Genomic DNA, 22213 nt, shown 5'->3' with positions numbered 1-22213 from the left:
GTGAAAATGAGGGTTGTGGGAGAGCAATACAAACGTCATGTTGTTAGGCAAAGTGGCGGAGTGTTGTACCCTAGATAGCAAAAGTCCAATAGTCGAAAGCATCACTAGCTTACGCTCTAACTCGCCTTACAAGGCTAAATACTCCTGGGTGACCAATAATGAAGTAGTATCGTAAGGGATGAGTGAAGTAATACTCAATCACATAATTACACATTATTTATATAATCATTTTCTATATCCAAAATATATTCACATAACATTGCTCATATTATATATATATTAATGCATTCAACAAATTGTAGTATGCCTGTCTATATTTTCACTGCTAAAACCTTACAAAAATCCATATTGTATTTTATATATAAATTGCATGTTCAAAGTAAAAGAATAGGTTTAACTTTCCAGCCAATGCATTATCATATGGAGGAGCATAGATTAGTCATTAGAGCATTGAAAGTGAACATGCCCATGATTTTAGTCGATATGAGTGCTGCACCTCTCTATATTTCGTCTACATTCATCGGCATTCTGATTCTAGACTCAATACTAGATGAGTTTCAGTATCTGAAAATTTGCACTGTTCGAGGTATAATAATACTAATAATATAATGTATAATAAATTCTAAGATTATAATTGGAAATACATCTCTGGACCGAAATTCATTTACGGGTAATTAATAACATAACCAATTTTAGAGAAGGTTATACAAAAATAATCATTTTGTATAACATTGTTTTTGACTCGGTTTAACTCATTTCATACAGCTCACATAAAGAGTTGTCACACCCTAGTCATCTCGCTATTGATCCCGACCATTTTTTGGATTTGTGCAAAAATGGGGAAAAAAAAGTTAGGATACCTTTCATCTTCACATTTTATTGGATAAGGTATATAAATTTAGAGCAATGTGATGTGTGCAAATTTATATACAAATAATTATATGTCACCATGTAATTGAATATTGTTTTATTTTTAAATTTAAAACTATTTAGTCGAATTGTGTGAATGTTATTATGATTGAAAAGAATAAAAATAGAGTAATAGGGAAATCGGACATAGTGGAAACAAATGAAAGGGGGTAAAATGACAGTTTTCGTGCACAACACGTATCTTGATGGAACCAAAATTTTTGGTTTGGGGGCGCGGGTGGGGAATGCTTTCATAGTTTTGTAATTGTTTATCAGTCAACACAACACTTAATCAAATACTAAATTCTATATTACAAATAATGATATTTTTATTTTAATTATAATTAGATTTAAATTAATCTTATTCAAACTCAAAAATAATTTTAATTTGAACGAGTTTGAAATGAGTTTGACTCAAGTAAACTTAAGCTTAAACACGGATATGAAAGTTAAATATTTTTTTACCTCAAGCCTAAAAATTAAATATTTTCAAGCTTGATCTTGAGACATATTCGACTCGTCAATCTTGCAAACTTAAAAAAATTTAATGTGAATTGACTAAAATAATATTATTTTGATTAATATATATTAAAATGATACTGTTTTAGTCATTCTTATAATAAGATTGGTGATGACAGAAATGACGAGAAAAACATGGTAATTTGATACCCTTGTTTCAGGATTGTTTGTAAAGTCAAAATTTGACCCTTGATATAATTTTCTGCAGAAGAATAAACTAAAGGACAAATTAGATTTAGGAAAATCATATATCTGCCTCTTCAATTCTTAAATTAAAAGTTTTACCCAAAAATCTATCTCTGTTATTGACCAATTTAATTGTTTAAACCATAAATTAATCTATAATTCGATTCAATTTTATAATTTTGTTTAGTTTATATATAAATATTAATTTATTTATAATTTCATCAAACGTGAATAAATTTATTGAACTAGATAAACTATTTAAAACTAATAAAATCGGGTTTATATAATACTATAAAATTTTTCTCTTATTAAAACTTAAAAGAGTTACAATTTGTAAGATTTTAATTAAATTAACGATAAAATTTGTAATTAGTTTTTTTATCTGTGTCATGGACTGTTAATTATTTAATTAATATATTTGAAATTATATTTTATATGTTTCATATATTTTATGTATAAAGAAATGTTTGATACTATTTAATAAATACGTAATAATTTAATAACATATTGAACTGATTGGTTATTTGATTGAATCAGTCAAACCAATGAGATAACTTATTTGACCACTGATTTTAAAAATAATACCCCTTTTTATTAAGAGAAATAAATTTTGAGTTTTGTAATTTAAAATTAAAAGAGTGAAAACTATGATTTCTCCCAATTTTGGGGTGAAAATTAATATTTAAATATTGTGGACATAAGTGATTTCGATGTTTAATTTTACTCGACACGCAAGTCTAGGGCTTTATGAATTACACATAAAAAAAGGGCTTCAATTAATTTATCAACGTCGAAATACTTATTCCCACCTATGGTGTAATAAAACCCTACACTTTCGTTTTTTAACTTTTAAAAACCAAAATACCAATTTACAAGCTAATTTATTTTAAGAATCTTAATTAAAGTTAAAAATAAAATTTTTATTTATTAAAAAAATTAAAATTTTATCATATTTTTTTCTAAATTTAAAAAACTTACAATTTTTTTTAAATCCAAAGTTTAAAAACTGATAATACCCTCCTAGAGTTAGTTTTTCTTCTCTTTAGAGCCAATTTATCATTTTTGATTGTCGGTCGTTCTCTCTCCTATCTCATCTCTCCCTTCAGTTACTCTCCCTTCTCTCTCTGGTTGTCTTTGTCTTTGTCTGAGACAAAAATGAATGGTGTTCGCTTTTCAGACAAAGATTTTTAATGTATTTTAAACTTGAAAAGGTCTTAATATGTAATTTTTTAACTATTAGTAAATAAGATAAAATGTTATATTATATGTTTTATTAATAGTAAGTTAGAATTTTAGATTTTACAGAGAAATGTTGTTTGGTTTTATTTTGCTTTGGGCATGATTAACCACTGTTTTTACAATTTAATTTATTATGAAAAGTAGAGACATAGGAATGAATTTTAATTTTAGATGATTAAATTATTTTTTTTAATAGTGGTAGGATTGAAATAAGGCCAATCTAGGGTTTCCAACTTCCAATAAGATAAAAGATTAGAGAATATATAGATTAATTGTGATTTTGTGATATAGAAAAAAGAAATTGTGTGATTGCTCACTTTTTTTTCTCTAACTTTGAAGCATCAAAAAATTGATATATTTTATTGTTTATACATGTACAAACAAAATAGAATATTATGATTATTACGAACTCAACAGGGCTCTACTCATTAAATCAAATTGATAATTATTTAAATATGTTTGTATCACTAGAAAAGCTAAAGGTCAATTGGTTTGGTTTTACTACAATTACTTGAAATACGGTTGGATAACATCCTTTTCGATTAGGTATGGCTTCAACTACTCCTCAAGTCTATCAATTAGTTAATCATAGATATATTTTAGTTAATAGCCGTATAATCGATATACCAAGTTATCATTGTAAACTTGGAGATATTATTACAACAAGGGATGACCAACAGACAACAAAAACAAATGTGGTTAGAGAAAAACAGTCTAACTTTAGGCAGGATTTTGTTAACTGAGAAGTGTTGAGTTATGTGATCATTGTTAGACAAGAACAAAGAAGTGTAGTCTTCGAGACACAGTAAATGTGAATTGTGAAATGAAGAACGGATGAAAATCAATAACACTAGCCTTTTGTAAAGTGAAAATTTTATTTTATTAACTTATTTTGGTTACCCACCGTTGTATCCAGCCCGCACATAAAAGAGAAAAGGCCAAAGGACTATTTTCCACCCAACTTTTGGTGGAAAGAAAAATGTATATCTATAATAGTTGAAAATTTGAAATATCTATCTAAAATTTAATTTATTATCACACATCCAAGAATTTTTTATTAGGGTTAAGGATAAAATCTTTATTTTACTAGTAACATTAAAATAATTAAAATTATATCTTATTTATTCTCTTTGATTGGAAAACTAACGATTTTTTCCCAAGAGTAAGGTTTGAAAAATTCACTTTTCCCCTTAGGGTTTAATATCCCAAAATCTTGTCATTTCCTCCGATGAATGGCAACCCTCCTATCTAGCATTTCTCTCTGGACAACTCTCTCTCTTGATGATGTTTCTCTCTCAAAAGACAAAATCTTCATCTGGATAACAAACATCATTATTCATCGTTTCTAGGAGAAAAGAGATACAATGACAAAGATGTGATCAAAGTCTAAGTTGGAAACCCATGATCGCTAGTAACTAAAAAGGTGAAAAAAATAATTAAAGATTTGGAAGGGATATTATTTTTCAAAGTTAAGATTTAGAGTGAAATATAATATTCAAAACTTGAGAAAAGAAAATTATATATTTTTAATATTATTATTAAAATAATGATTTTATTTTTATAATAATTTTAATAAAAAATTAAAAATAGATAAAATTTTTAATTTTTAAACTGTATGTGTGCACTTTTAAAATTTAGTTAAAACTTAAGGCGAAAAATAGTCCTTTCGCCGGAAGAAAATTACAGAGACACGAGTACGTTTACAGCTCACCACAAAAGATTATTAAACGCCTGACCTTTACTGGTAAAATTATTAATTAATAATATTATGACCTCTCTTTATTGATTATCCACAGCTTCTTTCCTGTTTTTGGGAATGAAAATGGTAAACGGAGCATATTCGCTTAGAATACCGATGGAGGAGAAGCCACACACGTTGAGAATTTTGAATCACTAGTGGCCCTTTTCAAGAGATAAACATAATAATATTAATTTCTTTAACAGCTTTCCAACTACTATACAAGGAATGGAGCCCAACCAACATATGCGCACTTCTAAGTTTACTTCAATTCCTTTCTGGGTTTCTTCGGTTGGAGTTGTTATTCTGTCGCTTTTTTGAAGAAAGAGAGTTTCTGCAACCTCTAACCAGCCATTTTACAAGAAGAAGGCACCAACACGGAAGGTATGAGTCTACAGAAACCTTTAGTTTTAAAGATTACATTTCATCAAGTTCATTGGCACTTGGAGCCGCCTTGAGTAGGCATGTCAAGTGATGGGATGTAGTTTTTAAAACTAAACGTTTTTGTAGACTCATACCTTCATGTTGGCCCCTTCTTCTTGTGTAATGCTCGCTAGAGCTTGCAGAAACTCTCCTTTCTTCAAAAAAGGGCACAATAACAACTCTATACGAAGAAACCAAGAAGGGAATTGAAGTAAACTCAGTGGTGCGCATATCTTCGTTGAGCTCCATTCCTTATATAGAAGTTGGAAATCCGTTAAAGAAATTAATATTATTATGTTTATCTCCTGAAAAGGGCCACTTGCGGATGAAAATTCTCACGTGTATGGCTTCTCATCCATCATTATTGTCTGCGAATTTGGTTGATGACCTCTCTTCAATGTTTGGTGGTAACTGATTGCTGAAATGGACTTTTGTCGAATTTCATTTTATGAATGTTCTTATCTTCACACAGGGATATTCTACAGATTGAATTTTTGTTTATGCAGGCTAAAGCAATTGCTGCTATGAACCAGCGTGACCCTCAAACTCAGAGGGAACAAGAAGAGATGAGTGTAAGTGGTTCCAGTGTTTCACATGGAATTTTTTTTGCATTTATGGGAATCTTTATGCGGAATCTGTGAGTTATGGGCATTGTATCGTCGTATATAAATATTTGTGTGCAAAAGACATTCTTTTATCAAAACTGGAAAAAAAAAGAAAAAAGTTGCATCAAATTATTTGTTTCTTTACCTATCTTTGTGGTTAGAAATGGGGGTAGGGCTGCTGTACTTCATGCGAATCTGTATTATCTTTGTTGTTTTCCTTGTTGCTGCTCAAATGATGTTGATATAGCTGTTATTTCTATCCTGGTACAGAGAATTGCTTATGTGTTGGATGCGAAAGAGTTATGAAATTGGGTTGTATACGGAATGAACATTATGGATGAAATATTGTATAATTTATAGTATTATAGTATAATATGAAAAAAAAAATCTAACTCTATAAAACAGTAAAAGTAAGATACATCAAATTAGAACAATATCAAATCAACTCAGTTCAAAATTAGATCCAATCAAAATCTAACTGAATGGGAAAGTAAATATTATTAAAAGGATGTTGAGATAAAGCTCTGGGCTGGAGGGAAAGAGGGCAATATGGGTGGACTATTATCCTGATGTATATTTTAATGTTCTGGAAAGAGTATATTCTTTTGCATTGGACATCTGGGGTTGTAATATGCAAGAAAATGTTAGATGTATATTTATTTTTTGGAGTTGCCTGTTTTAGATTTTTTGTTAGCTATTTTTCTACCCTGAAGAGAGTCTAAGGTAAACATATATCAAAAGGTGATATGCTTTCGGATATAAATAAATAGTTTCAACACTCAACCAGAATATCCTGATCACCTTCACGTGGATGAAATAAGAGGTCTTACATTGTATGTTTCTCATTAAAAAATATGTAACATAAAAAATTTGGAAGACAAGAAGTACATGCTTCTCTTTTGCTACATTTCCATGGTGATTCTTATTACCTTCTCATTCTGGCCTTGTAAAACATGCTCATCCAAATGTTGAGCACATGGTTTTTTTTTTTTAAAAGCTGAATGTCATTAGCTGTGTAAGTAGCTTGCCTCCATAGAAATCACATACTTATGCTTACTGATTGGTGTTGGACTAACAACCCAATTCCGAATGCTTTTGACTGCTCTTGGAGATTTATCACCTGGAAATCTCCTCACTGGTTTTGGTTTCTATAACCCGTATTTGATACTTGACCTTCCTAATGCAGCCGTAGGTATCTTCATCCACCTAATTGCTATCTAATTTTACTGCCAGCCCTTCCTTGCATTCATTGAAAAACAAGCGGCCAAAAGCCAAACGATGAACTTATCACCGAACAAATTGAAGTCCCAATTCAAGGATTTAGAGCCTGCAATCTACCTCCCTGTTGAGATGTATATAGCACACAAGAAGGTTCAAAAAGGAAGGCAAAATGGTTTTGGCCTCCAAAGCCTAAGTTTGTATAATTAACAAACTGGCCTGTGAAAGGCCCAACATAGCACAACCTGTTGTAGCACAGGTTGTATCATAGACCTATATATTTTTACAGATTGATTTAGTACGAAAGCTCACAAATGTGCAAGCCTTGGGCTTAGCCCAACCCAATATGACTCATTGTCGTCACACATACTAGTCATCTTGCCATTAATCTTGACCATTTCATCGTATTTTCAAGCAAAAATGAAAATGAAAAGGTTGAAATATTGTTCATCTTCATCTTATGTTTTTTATTGATTTATATGAATGTTATTGTGATTAAAGAAGGTATGAATCGAGTAATACGAAATTCCTCTATTTTACATGAAATTACCGCTATGCATGATTTGTATAGTGGAAACTAATGGAAATAGGAGGTTAAATAAATAATATTTTTCATAAACAACACATATGGCTGGGCCTGTTTAAAATTTTACATGGTTAGTTAAATTTTTTTATGCATAAATTGGGTATGTTCGACGCACATAATACGGGTAGTTGAAATTTTGCCATAGTGGGGGTAATTAAAATTTGTCAGGCTTATGTGGTGTGTGCATAATCTGTATGAAATTTTGGGTTAAATGAATTTTTTAAAGTTTTGTTCCATTTATTTTCTAGTGTTTCTTTTGTAAGTACGTTTGATATGTTATGATATTTCCTCTCTGTTTTTTTTTTTTTTTTTTTGGTTTAATCAACTCAAAGCACCAAAACACATCTTACTATTTAACAACAATGGTCGTCCCCGAAACCAAAATAAAAAGGTGGGCTCATTTCAATTAATAATTTGCTTTGATTTTTACAAAAAAATGTTACTTGATTTCAGTAAAACAGTTATCCTGTAAACAACCTGTCCCTCCTTTATTTAAACTCATAAAAAATAAATATAGTATAAATGTTTGTGAGCACAGAATCATAGAATAAATATTTATTCATATAATATAAGTTAATAAAGTCTCAACAACATGGCTCAAAATTGAAACATTTGCAGTGATAATCCTACTACAATCCACCAAAGATCAGACCACTGTGGTTGCACCAAATACACTGCATGTTTAGTTGTGATACAAATGTTGCTTTAGATTTTTACATAAAGAAATTTTTATAAAATAAGAACTGGACAAGCCAAACACAACCTTACAAGAGTATGAAAAATCTCCCACCAGCAGTGTATTTGGTGCTCAATAATTTTCAGGCTCAAAACTGCAACTTCTATTACGATATGTTGTAAATTCATAAAGGAAAAGTATAAAAATACATAACACTATGAACCTATTCGAATTTCAAATAACACAATAACTGAAGTTAGGTAAATTAAAAGTTTAAATGTATTTAACATCACTAAACAAGAGGAACACATAATATAAAGAAAACCCGAAATTTTCCACATCTACACTCTAAACACTTTTTTTGGTTATTGTAATTGTCCAACAATAGCATTATTTGAATACTCAATTTAGCTACTCATGTTTAATATTAAACTCGTTCAAATATTACAATAAATCAAACAAAAAACACACCAAGCGGAAGCCTTTTTATGATGCCTCCATAATCGAACCAACATAAAAAAAAAAAAAGATAAATAAACAAAAATGTAGAAGTAAAATTAGACAAAGAAAGTGCAAACCTTTGATTTTAGGGTTTTGAAGAAACTGAAATTAGTGGATTTTAGGGTTTTAGAAGAAATATTATTTGGTTTTATTTCGCTTTGGACTTGATTGGCCATTTTTTAGACGACTTTAGTTAAATCAACCCTGACTTTTTAGAATTTAATTTCCAAAGAGAATGAAAAGTAAAGGCATAGGCATGAGCTTTAATTGTATATGATTTAGTTATATAATTTTTCAGTAATAGGCAAGATTTCATCTTAGAATGAGTAGAATTGAGTTAAGAGTGGAAAAAGATTGATGTAGAGGATGATCACACCTGCGAACAGAGAGATGGAGATTAGAGTTTTGAATTTGACAAACAACAAAAATGATTTGTTTGATATATTTGATAACCTCAAAAGGTAGTTTGAGTGGTATTAACTTGGTATTCTCAAAAAAAAGGTCTTGGGTATGAGACTTGACGAGTTGTTATACTCAAGTTTGAGTCTAAATGGATACAAGTTTAAAAGCTTTGAACTCATACCCATTTTTGGATAAATATTTATGAAAACCATCGATTTGACAAATCTATTTGTCAACCACATGGTTTATCAATACTTTTAATCTCTTATATATATATATTTTATTCATCTGATAACTTTATATTGATATCTGTTGTCTAAAACATACCTCTTAAATGCCATTTTTTTTCTAACCAAACTACGATAAGGGTTTGGCCTGGTTATTTCCTAGTGTGATGACTCAAAACGGTGAACAAATCAATGAAATATTTAAATAAATATTATAATAATCTTTAAAAGAATTTTCCTACTTATCACATTAATCAAAATCAAATTTGGCTTAATGGTCACCCAGCCCAGCCTTCAAATGCAAATGTGGCCTGGGGGCCCATGACATACTTTGCCCTAGGGAGAGACTTGAGTTCAAGTCCTACTCCCAATAATTTTTTTAAATTTTCCTACTTATCGCATAAATCAATCACATAAGGACGTGATTGAGTTATGATATGTAATTAAACTTGAATACTAAAAACCATTAGTCCATCACTCAGAAATTGAAACTTATGAAATATCCGTTTTAATGAATAGGTTAGATATGCTCATGGATATTAATAATTTTTTTAAATAATTTTTTTTTATAAAAAAATTATATTTTTTACTTATATCACCCTCTGAAATCCACCACATCCCATCTATCACCCTACACTGTCTAATCAGTTTTCTTTTCTTACCTGTATTCACCATTTGATCATTGGAATCAAATGAGAGCTCATTTCTCTAAGTAGTCTCTCTGTTGGTTCCACTCTGACCTCAAGCCCTCTGTGCTTATACCTGGAACGAAGTGACTGAAGTTGAATTGAAACTCCATTATCTGTCATATAACAAGCAAAACTTTTTACTCATTAAGTATCGCCTGAATCGATATTACGAGTAGTTAAATATTTGATTCAACATTATATATTATAATCGAATATTGAAAGGAGAAGGATGGTGTGAGCAAGAGCTTATTTTATTTAAGATTCTTCAACAAAAAGCAATTCTCTATCCTGAGGATCTTCCTCCAACATAATCGATGGCATCAAATCTAACTCCAGTCACTCTTTCTGACTTATCTTCATAGCTAAATGCAGCCATTTCTCTTTAATACGATACCATAAAGCCTCCTGAAATGAAAGCCTTTAGGTCAGAAAGGAATCCTATGAAAAGAAATCCTTCTGATATTTTTTAACTGCTCTGCTACCTGTACATTGCTGCTGACATTTTGTTCGGTTTCTGATTGATGCTTTAGTGTGAACAATAAGTAAATTTGGTCGACAGAAAGGTTTTGGTGCATTTTGTTTTGAGCTCTTGTGAAGTCACCGGTGATTTAGCCAGGGCAGTCAAGAACCAACCATCCTCACGTTCCGGTCCTAAATTGTTTTTTTTAATGAATAAACAAATAAATTATATAAATTTACTACTTTAAAAGAATCAACTCTTGCTACATCTTTGTTTTTTTTTTTCATCTTTCTAGAATTAGTACTGATCGATTTTGATTTACATAATGGCCAATTTTGGATGTCAAAATGAACTTTACTTCAAAAGGGTCTCGTCTCCTCGTAAGAGTTAATGAGATCCAAATTACTTACATCAAATATTATGAATATCAGTATATGTTAATTATTTTAGTAAAACCAGATATATACAATTTTACAACTTTGAGAATAGAATTAGACATATAGTAATATATTATTATATGATTAAGAGATTTTAAATTAAAAGTAAAGTAACGAACATAACATATTATTTGGATACTCAAAATTATGTGCACATAATATTATAAATAACATTATATATATAAATAATTAAAACAAATAACGATATGTCACTATGTGATTAGATGTTATTTTACCTCTAATTTAAAATTACACAATTACATAATGGTATATTATTGTTGAGCAATACTATGTGTACCCATTTTGGGTACACAAATATATACACACTCATATGTGTCATTATATGATTGATTATTGTTTTAGTCTTAATTCAAAATCATTCAATCACATGATGACACATATAAATGTGTATATATTTGTGTACCCAAAATGGATACACATAGTTTTATTGATTATTGTTTGTGCACAATTTATACTCATTATTTGTAAATAAAATTTTATTATATATATGAAGATTCTTTCCCAATTTCTCTTTGCATCACATCTTGTCGCAAGATGCAAAGAGGAGATTCTTTCCCAATTTCTCTTTGCATCTTGTCCTTCGATAACATTCATTCATAATTTGAAGGACAAGATGGAAAGAGAAATTGGGAAAGAATCTTCACAGGTTACCAAAAAGAAAAAAGCATCCCATGGTTCAAGGGAGTTAGGTTAAGTTATGGTGGCCCTTCGGTTTCTCTTGATTCTCAAAACCTAGTGTTAAAAAAAGGGGAAATTTTAAAAAATGGCCAAAATGCCCTCCTATTAAGCAAAAATACCCAAAATCACTGTTTCAAAAAAAAATTGCCTATGACTTTTTTTAATACCAAAACTACCCTTCCCCTCATATTTATATAACTCTCCCACTTACTATAGGGTTTTAATATAATTTTAGATAAATATGAGGGATTTTTGGATATTTTACATTATAAAGGTATTTTGATATTTATTTATTTATTTCAAACTTTTTCTAAAATGTCAAAATTACTCTTCCCTTCATTTATATAACTCCCCTCACTCATTATGGGGGTTAAAATAATTTTAGATAAATATGAGGGGTTTTTGGATATTTTACATTATAAAGGCATTTTCATTTTTCAACTTTTAGAATTCGAATTTCAGTTCCGTTTTTTCGAATTTCACCGTTTTACGATATATCGACTCGTATTTTTCAGATTTCTGAAGGATTTTCTGTTTGTTGCCATTCTAGGGTTTTTCAACTTTTACAATTCGAATTTTAGTTCCGTTTTTTCGGATTTCATCGTTTTACGAGATATCGACTCGTATTTTTCAGATTTCCGAAGGATTTTTTGTTTGTTGCCATTTTAGGGTTTTTCAACTTTTAGAATTCGAATTTCAGTTTCATTTTTTCGGATTTCACCGTTTTACGAGATATCGATTCGTATTTTTCAGATTTCTAAAGGATTTTTCGATTGTTGTCATTCTAGGGTTTTTCAACTTTTAGAATTCGAATTTTAGTTCAGTTTTTTCGAATTTCACCGTTTGACGAGATATCGACTCGTATTTTTCAGATTTCCGAAGGATTTTCCGTTTGTTGCCATTCTAGGGTTTTTCAACTTTTAGAATTCGAATTTCAGTTCCGTTTTTTCAAATTTCACCATTTGACGAGATATCGACTCGTATTTTTCAGATTTCTGAAGGATTTTCCGTTTGTTGTCATTCTAGGGTTTTTCAACTTTTAGAATTTGAATTTCAGTTCCGTTTTTTTGGATTTTACCGTTTTACGATATATTGATTCGTATTTTTCAGATTTCTGAAGGATTTTTTTATTGTTGCCATTCTAGGGTTTTTCAACTTTTAGAATTCGAATTTCAGTTCAGTTTTTTTAAATTTTATCGTTTTACGAGATATCGACTCGTATTTTTTAGATTTCTGAAGGATTTTTCGATTGTTGTCATTCTAGGGTTTTAGTGTTTCGTATGAGTTATTTCAGTATTACTTTATTTTCTCTAATTGTTTCAATTGTGTAAATGTTTGAGTAATTATGCGTTTTTATTGTTTTTTCATGACAAGATTATTTAAAAAATGAACTCAAATACGATACACATCCATATATAACCACAAATAAAGTATATCATATACATATGAACATACACTAAATATATACATCTAAACATAGGAATAACTATAAATATACATCCGTGAGCTACTCGACACAATGAAAATACAACTGTGTCGCTAATCGTCGACGCATAGAGGTAGACGACTCTCAGGGAAAAACGTAGCTCCGTGCCAACGCCAAACACTCAAAAAATCGCAACATAAAGACGCCACAGTCACCGGAGCCCAACCCCTGCTGAGGGACATCCGACGCTCGATGTAAAGTGAGGGGATCACATCGTGGAGTCCTCCTAGAAGCTGTCCAAAAAGTCGTCGCCTCTAATAACGCAGGAATAAAGGTCATGTATGGTCGCATGCACTGCTCCAGAGTCCCTGTATTCCCCGAATATGAAACATCTGAATCGTACACCGTAATCGACCACTCACAGAAATCTATAACTCCGGCGACCCAATGTGCGTTCTCGAAGTTTATAGGGATGAAAACCTATAAACAATGAGACATTTTAGTTACTTATCGTTGTCGTTAACCAATTGAATATAATAGAAATATATATAAACTCTACCTGATCGACCATCCCCCATGGTTTGTACAACAATCCCAGGGTGTACGATGCATCAACCATCCTCGTAAAGAGCCCTGAAAACTCAAACTCTCCAATCGGTGTGGTCTGTCAACTCTTCCAAGCCATCTCAATATGACCTCCGAAGAATGTGTGGGCAGTCGTCCAACGCTGTGAGATAGTCGACTGGTGATCATCCTGCTGCCGACGTAATAAAGCCAAAAAGGAATTCACATGCTAAAATAGTATAAACAAGTTCACGTGTTAGTTATTAATAAATATATCTAGCTTTTTATCAAATTATATAGTATAGACAACTCACATCGTCGGTCAACCATTCGCGCAACTCTACAACAAGCCTCCAGAAACTGTCCTTTGACTTCGACCCGATGAAGTAGAAATCATGTGAGTCGGAAGCCGCGGCGCTGGTGTACCACATGAGGAAAGATTCCTCACGCTCAGAGGCAGAGGATGGAATGGCCGTAGGTCGCCGTTTCGCCCTCCCTTTGAGTGGATTCGTATACGGGGTGTGAACCAGCGGACCCTTCCGGACGATCCGACCACGTGCTGTACGAATCATCTGCATGATCCCAAAAAAATAATTAATTCATCATTCATCTTACGCAACAATTAGCATTAATCGATTTATCTTACCTTCTCCACGTATGCGGGAGGAGGTTTAGCTGGAGAATCTTGAAACACGGTCAAGTCCACCACGCGTGCTCCCTCGGCAGACTAGAAAATACAAATTTTGAACATCTCAATGACCAGTATATACAACTATTTATATACTAAGTATAATTGATATACCTCAATAGGGATTGCCTCAAAATCGTCCTCCTGGAAGTCCTCCTCCTGTGAACTAATATCCACAATTTTTTTGGTCGAGCTCGGGATATCAGCAAGTAACCATAATCGCTCGTCCTGAAAAACAGTCAAAACATCATTAAATAAATAATATAATTGAAAAGACAGATCAATCAATGACAATTTAAAAATAAAGTTAACCTGAACTTTCGGGGAAGGTGTTCGGGGAGAACCCTCGATCGATGCAACAGAAGGACTAACCGGTGCGTCCTAGAGTTGAAATAACCTAGAATGGCAACAATCGAAATTCCAATTGCAATAGAAGAAACGGTGAAGGAAACTGAAATTCCAATTTTAAAAGGAAACTGAAATTCCAATTTTAAAAGTTGAAATAACCTAGAATGGCAACAATCGAAAATCCTTCGAAAATCTGAAAGATAAGAGTCCATATCTCGTAAAACGGTGAAATCCGAAGAAACAGAATTGAAATTCGAATTTTAAAAGTTGAAAAACCCTAGAATGGAAACAATCGAAAAATCCTTCGAAAATCTGAAAAATATGAGTCTATACCTCGTAAAACGGTTAAATTCGAAAAAACGAAATTGAAATTCAAATTTTTAAAGTTGAAAAACTCTAGAATAGAAACAATCAAAAAATTCTTCAGAAATCTGGAAAATACGAGTCCATATCTCGTAAAACAGTTAAATTTGAAAAAATAGAAATGAAATTCCAATTTTAAAAGTTGAAATAACCTAGAATGACAACAATCGAAAAATCCTTCGAAAATCTGAAAAATACGAGTCCATATCTCGTAAAACGATGAAATCCAAAAAAATAGAATTGAAATTCGAATTCTAAAAGTTGAAAAACCCTAGAATAGGAACAATCGAAAAATCCTTCAGAAATCTGGAAAATACGAGTCTATATCTCGTAAAACGGTTAAATTCGAAAAAATAGAAATGAAATTCCAATTCTAAAAGTTGAAATAACCTAGAATGACAACAATCGAAAAATTCTTCGAAAATCTGAAAAATACGAGTTCATATCTTGTAAAACGATGAAATCCGAAAAAACGGAATTGAAATTCGAATTCTAAAAGTTGAAAAACCCTAGAATGGGAACAATCAAAAAATCCTTCAGAAATCTGAAAAATACGAGTCCATATCTCGTAAAACGATGAAATATGAAAAAACGGAATTGAAATTCGAATTCTAAAAGTTGAAAAACCCTAGAATGGGAACAATCAAAAAATCCTTCAGAAATCTGAAAAATACGAGTCTATATCTCGTAAAACGATAAAATTCGAAAAAACAGAATTAAAATTCGAATTCTAAAAGTTGAAAAACCCTAGAATGGAAACAATCAAAAAATCCTTCGAAAATCTGAAAAATACGAGTGCATATCTCGTAAAACGATGAAATCTGAAAAAACGGAATTGAAATTCGAATTTTAAAAGTTAAAAAACCCTAGAATGGAAACAATCAGAAAATCCTTCGGAAATCTGAAAAATATGAGTCCATATCTCGTAAAACGATGAAATCTAAAAAAACGGAATTGAAATTCGAATTTTAAAAGTTGGAAAACTCTAGAACGGTAACAATAAGAAAATCCTTCAGGAATCTGGAAAATACGAGTCCATATCTCGTAAAACGGTTAAATTCGAAAAAAATGAAACTGAAATTCCAATTTTAAAAGTTGAAATAACCTAGAATGGCAACAATCGAAAATCCTTCAGAAATCTGAAAGATAAAAGTCCATATCTCGTAAAACGGTGAAATCCGAAAAAACGGAATTGAAATTCGAATTTTAAAAGTTGAAAAACCCTAGAATGGGAACAATCGAAAAATCCTTTGGAAATCTGAAAAATACGAGTCCATATCTCGTAAAACGATAAAATTAGAAAAAACGAAATTAAAATTCGAATTCTAAAAGTTGAAAAACCCTAGAATGAAAACAATCGAAAAATCCTTCGGAAATCTGAAAAATACGAGTCCATATCTCGTAAAACGATGAAATCCGAAAAAACAGAATTGAAATTCGAATTTTCTAAAAGTTGAAAAACCCTAGAACAGAAAAAACGGATATAAAATTCGAAAAGTACACAATCAAAAACCCTAGATAAGAAAAATCTCAATTTACCCCCTCATGAAAACTGAAATTCTAAAAGGTCCACTGTGTTCTAAGGAATTTTCCCAGCTTCCCAATATTTAAAAAAAACTACTTTTCCCACCCAAAAACAGCCAATCTTGGCTGAACGTGGGATGCACGATTTTGATGTGGGAAACACTGTTCCCACGTCGGACTGCCAATCTCTTCGGCAGTCATTTTCGGCCAAATTTTGGTCGTTTCAGCCTCCGATTTTCATATAAATCGAATCTACACGTTGTCTAACACAAAACCCCTCAATCAATTCAACAAAAACAACCAAGAATCAAAACATTTTAAGCATTATTCAAACCGTAAACCCTAAAATTTCAAACCGAAAAATCTCAATCAAATCTCAATAATATGAGTAATAATTTGATCCAAACAAGATTAAGGGAGATATACTAACCTTCTTTGCCATTTGTGGGTGCCGGAAATCAAGAAAATCGACGGAAATCAAATCGCCCGTGGGATGAACGTGGTGACGTGAAAATGTTTTGAAATTTGAGAGAAATGCACAGTAAATTCGCTAATATTAACGTGGGAAATAGCAATTTTTTTGTGTTATATATATGGACATTTTCTTAATTTCGCAAAACTCGCGTTGACGTGATAAATTTCAAAAAAACCGCACGTGGGCTAAGGATTTCCCACGTCACCCCAATTGTTTTAAAAAGCTAAGTTCCCCCCCTAAATTAGGCTGAACGTGGGATTATTGATTTTGATGTGAGAAACACTGTTCCCAGTCGGACTGCCGATCTCTTCAGCAGTCGGACTGCCGATCTCTTCAGCAGTCATTTCCGGCCAAATTTTGGTCGTTTTAGCCATCGATTTTCATATAAATCGAATCTACACGTTGTATAACACAAAACCCCTCAATTAATTCAACAAAAACAACCAAGAATCAAAACATTTTAAGCATTATTCAAACCGTAAACCCTAAAATTTCAAACCGAAAAATCTCAATTAAATCTCAATAATATGAGCAATAACTTGATCCAAACAAGATTACGGGAGATGTGATAACATTATTTTCCATTTTCGGTTGTCGGAAAGCAAGCAAATTGGCGAAAATGACGTTCGCCGTGGGATGCTTTAAAAATTCGAATTTTCTTTGAATTGTACAGTGAAAATTTGTTGTGTTTATATATGGGGGCATTTTCGTCATTTCATAAAACTTGGGCATTTTTGCTTTAACCTGAATTTTTTGAGCAATTTCGCTTATACCCCTTTAATTTTGCCTAATTTTTAAAATTTCCCTAAAAAAAGATTGTGTTTTGGATATGGGTTCACTTCAAGCTTCCTTCTTTAAGCTGTTAAGTAGTTGTCCTTTTTATTGCCTTGTACATCTATTCTTAATTAGCAAGCAATTAAAAATAAAAGAAAATAAAGAAAGAAAGTTTTATCATGTCCTCTCTCCATGTCATTTTCACAGCTTATTTCTTGTTTATGGGAATGAACGATGAAAGGAACATATTCGCATACAATAACAATGAAGGAGAAGCCATACACGTGAGAATTTTGATTCAAAAGTGGCCCTTTCGAGAGATTAACATAATATTTATTTGCATGTCCACCTATATATTAATGGCAATAATCCTATTAGCACATAATCATCAAGAACGACTCAGTGGTGACACCATTTCTGTCCACTGAGAAACATTATCAAACGTTTGACTGGTAAAATTATTAATTAATACTATCATGTCCTCTCTCCATGTCATTTTCATAGCTTCTTTCTTGGTTAAGGCAGTGAACGATGAAAGGAACATATTCGCATACAATAACCATGAAGGAGAAGCGATACACGTGAGAATTTTGATTCACAAGTGGCCCTTTTCAAGTGAAAACATTATAATATTAATTTGCATTTCTCCATATAAATGGCTATAATCCTATTAGCACATAATCATCAAGAACGACTCAGTGGTGACACCATTTCTGTTCACTGAGAAGATTATAAAACGCCTAAAGAGAGGCTTATTTTTTTTGCTCTCTGTGATAACAAAGATGGGTGAGAATACTGGCGACAAGAACAACCTAACTCATAACGAAGTGTTTGATCTTTCCCTTGACATGCCTACTCAAGGCGGCTCCAAGTGCTTCGATGATGATGGCCGCTTCAAGCGAACTGGTAATTTACTTTTCTTGAAGGAAAAAGTAAAATTAAGACTTTACGTGCTTGTCATTGATTATTTTCATGTCTGTTTTTGAACCAGGGACTGTTTGGACTGCAAGTGCTCACATAATAACGGCTGTGATGGGGTCGGGAGTTCTCTCTCTAGCTTGGGCCACAGCTCAGCTTGGATGGATTACGGGGCCAACTGTCATGTTGTTGTTCTCTTTTGTAACTTACTACACTTCTACTCTTCTGGCTGGTTGTTACCGTTCAGGGGATCCTGTCAATGGCGGGAGAAATTATACTTACATGGACGCTGTACGATCGAACCTTGGTAAATTTCACCACATTCAATATATTTAATCAATATAGCAACTGGGTTGTTTTACTCAAATATCTAAATTACTTTTTCATCTTTAATCCTCAGGTGGAGCTAAATTTAAGCTATGTGGGCGTGTTCAGTACCTGAATCTTTTTGGTGTTGCCATTCGCTACACAATTGCTTCATCCACTAGCATGATGTAAGTTTTATTTTATTTTTGTTAATTGATGCTCCTTACTTTGCTTTAGTGGTAGCTGAATGAATCTTCTGGTTTTTGGTCAATCAGGGCTATCCAAAGGTCCAACTGCTTTCACAGCAGCGGCGGCAAGAGTTCATGCCATATGAATAGCAGTCCTTATATGATTGGTTTTGGTGTGGCACAGATTATTTTCTCTCAAATTCCTGACTTTCATCAGTTATGGTGGCTCTCCATTGTTGCTGCGGTCATGTCCTTCACTTACTCAACAATTGGTCTCGGCCTTGCAATTGCTAAAGTTGCAGGTAATTACAGCTATCTGCATCTGTTTTGCTCTGATTAGATATTTAGGAAATTGTTGGTTATAGCAAAGCTAACTTGACTTTTTCTGTTTATTTTAATGACCAGAAACTGGAACTTTCATGGGAAGTTTGACTGGTATAAGCATTGGCACCGTTACTGAAATTCAAAAGATCTGGAGGAGCCTCCAAGCACTTGGTGACATAGCCTTTGCCTATTCTTACTCCATCATCCTCATTGAAATTCAGGTATGTAACAGAAAGTGTTTGATATTGTTTCCTTTTGGAAAATTATAAACTTACATATGAATAATCGGCATGTAACAGGACACAGTAAAATCCCCACCATCAGAGCAAAAGACAATGAAAAAGGCATCACAAGTATGTGTTGGAGTAACAACTTTATTCTACATGCTCTGTGGCTGCTTTGGCTATGCTGCTTTTGGAGACTCATCACCTAAAAATCTCCTCACTGGTTTCGGTTTCTATGACCCATACTGGTTGCTTGACATAGCCAATGTCGCCATTGTTATCCACCTTGTTGGAGCATACCAAGTTTACTGCCAGCCCCTCTTCGCATTCATCGAGAAACAAGCTGCCGCCAGATTCCCAGACAGTGACTTTATCACCAGAGCAATTAAAATCCCGATTCCAGGATTTAGACCCTTCAGTCTCAACCTCTTCCGTTTGGTTTGGAGGACAGGTTTTGTGATCCTAACCACTGTGATTTCAATCTTTCTTCCACTTTTTAACGGCTTTGTTGGTCTCCTTGGAGCTCGAGGATATTGGCGACTCACAATCTATTTCCCTGTTAAGATGTACATAACACAAAAAAAGATACCAAAGTGGAGCATGAAATGGCTTTGCCTCCAAATCCTAAGCTTCGCTTGCCTTGTTATCACCATAGCTGCCGCTGCTGGGTCTGTTGCAGGAGTTGTTCTTGACCTTGAGTCTCATAAACCCTTTGCCACCAACTACAAATTCAGTTGAATCAAAATATTAGTTGCCATTCTTCAACATTTTCCAAGACAAGGAAGAATTATAATTAGGAATTTCAGTTGTTGTTCATTTTCATGTTCAATGTTCATATCACCTAAGTAGTCATGCCACTGTATTGCTCTCTGTTTTCTGTTGTTTCATCTTTCAAACAAAAGCAGGACCAATGCATCCATGGATGTAGAATCCAACAATTCCTGCCTCCTCGTTTAAGCTTATATATAACTTTGTCTATTTCCCAAATGCATAAATACAAAAAGTTAGTCAAATAATGCTATTATGTCTCTGTCTCTGTTCTTTTATTCTACGTGTACTTACTTCTAATGATACAAGTCCCTATTGTTGCACCAATTATCGATTAATTGAGTTCCCTCCCAAGACTGAAGTTGTCTTAATTGTTTTTACAAACAGACTATATTTTTTTATTATAAAAATAATTAATAAATTACTGTTAGCCATTTCAGAGATTGAATTGTTTCGCTGGGCCCAGTAACTGTAAACTTCATCTCTATTTTTATATCCAAACTGGAAACTTAAGGGCCCTGGGTGTGGCCTGTAAGGCTTGATTGGCTAACCCACATCCTAATAAAGGAAAAAGGCATTTAGGATTACGTTAAAAATCAAGTGTTCTATTTTTATATTTATAGATAATTTTAAGATTTTTATGCTTATCTCACAAATTCAATTTCATTTTTTTATAAAGTTTTTTTCAAAACCATTTTATAACTTAAACCAAAACAAACTATAATTTTTAAATAGTTCAGTTCAATTTTACGATTTGAAACGAATTATACATATCGTTAATCCTACCAATAATGATGAATTTTTAAGTTTTTTAGTGATAAATTTAAATATTTATCAATAAAAGTATGCATATATTTAGTTTTAACGAGGATATAAATAATCGGTCGTTAAAACAATAAAAATAGTACTTACAACAATGTGAAAAAAGTTTAAAAAATGGTGCAAATGTAACAATAGGCATATTATTCCATTCAATTCTCTTAGATGCTTCTTTGTTCCTCTTCTCACCTTTGTTACCTTATAATATCCATCCATGCAAAGAGCAACAAATGCAAGCGGGATGTAAATGTAATGCATTCAGTAATTAAATATATATGTTATGTTTCAGAATTTGCTTCAAGTTTCAAATTTAGTCTAGGGATCTAATGCATTTGGTAAATATATATTTTGAGAGAGACAAACCCAAGTTTTTTGTTAGATTGTCAATCACTTATAACCTAGCAGCTATTCTTGTTTGTGACAAGTAATATTTATAGTGAAACAAATCCAATAATATGAGGACTAAATTATTTTCAAGTGTTAGAATAATGAAGTTATCCAAAGGCAGACAAAGAGGGTGTCAAGGAGGGTCACTTGACTCTCCGTGACTTTTTAAAAAACCCTACAAATTTAGATAAAATTTATATTATACCGTTTGTATATGTTTTAGTTGTTATATCTTTCTTTCCATTTTGAAAAAATTAGTGTTGTACTCTCACTAAATTTATTTGTGACTTAAGTTTAATTCGAATAAAAAATTATTTAATTTAACTCATGTTCAATTTGAATTTATGACTCAAATCAATAACTCAAATTTAGCTTGAATTTAAATTAAATGAATTCAAATTGATTTGAACCAAATTGGGCCAATTTATGAGACCAAATTAGGTCAGTTTGGATCCAACCCTCATTATGTTTATTTTGATTCATAATTTATTAATATTTCTAATCTTAAACCCGTTAAGTTTTATTTTTGGGGCTGCCATTAAAGTTATCTATGTTAAGGTATAATAAATCTATACATACATATTTTTGCACATAAATTATGTG

The 22213-nt window shown here is 32.1% G+C and overlaps 1 protein-coding gene across 1 annotated transcript; it reads left to right on the top strand.

The window, feature by feature from the left end:
- Positions 1-18462: 18462 nt before the first annotated feature.
- Positions 18463-20594, top strand: LOC123230083 (amino acid permease 3-like). Its single transcript, XM_044656196.1, has 6 exons — positions 18463-18582; positions 18668-18901; positions 18995-19088; positions 19176-19412; positions 19516-19633; positions 19712-20594. Exons 1-6 carry the CDS (start codon positions 18525-18527, stop codon positions 20372-20374), a joined length of 1404 nt encoding a protein of 467 aa, XP_044512131.1. The 5' UTR covers positions 18463-18524; the 3' UTR covers positions 20375-20594.
- Positions 20595-22213: the final 1619 nt, after the last annotated feature.

This window comes from Mangifera indica, chromosome 11, assembly GCF_011075055.1.
Source record: "Mangifera indica cultivar Alphonso chromosome 11, CATAS_Mindica_2.1, whole genome shotgun sequence".
Classification (NCBI taxonomy): domain Eukaryota; kingdom Viridiplantae; phylum Streptophyta; class Magnoliopsida; order Sapindales; family Anacardiaceae; genus Mangifera; species Mangifera indica.
Note: the sequence above shows the minus strand (reverse complement) of the source record. Positions and strands in the feature narration are given on the sequence as shown.

Excerpts from the sequence above, each read along its gene's own strand:
- LOC123230083 (XM_044656196.1), top strand. The coding sequence starts at position 18,525 with ATGCCTACTCAAGGCGGCTCCAAGTGCTTCGATGATGATGGCCGCTTC. Across the intron at positions 19,089-19,175 it reads GCTTCATCCACTAGCATGAT|GGCTATCCAAAGGTCCAACT; the intron begins GTAAGTTTTATT and ends TTGGTCAATCAG. Across the intron at positions 19,413-19,515 it reads AATTACAGCTATCTGCATCT|TTTGACTGGTATAAGCATTG; the intron begins GTTTTGCTCTGA and ends TTTCATGGGAAG.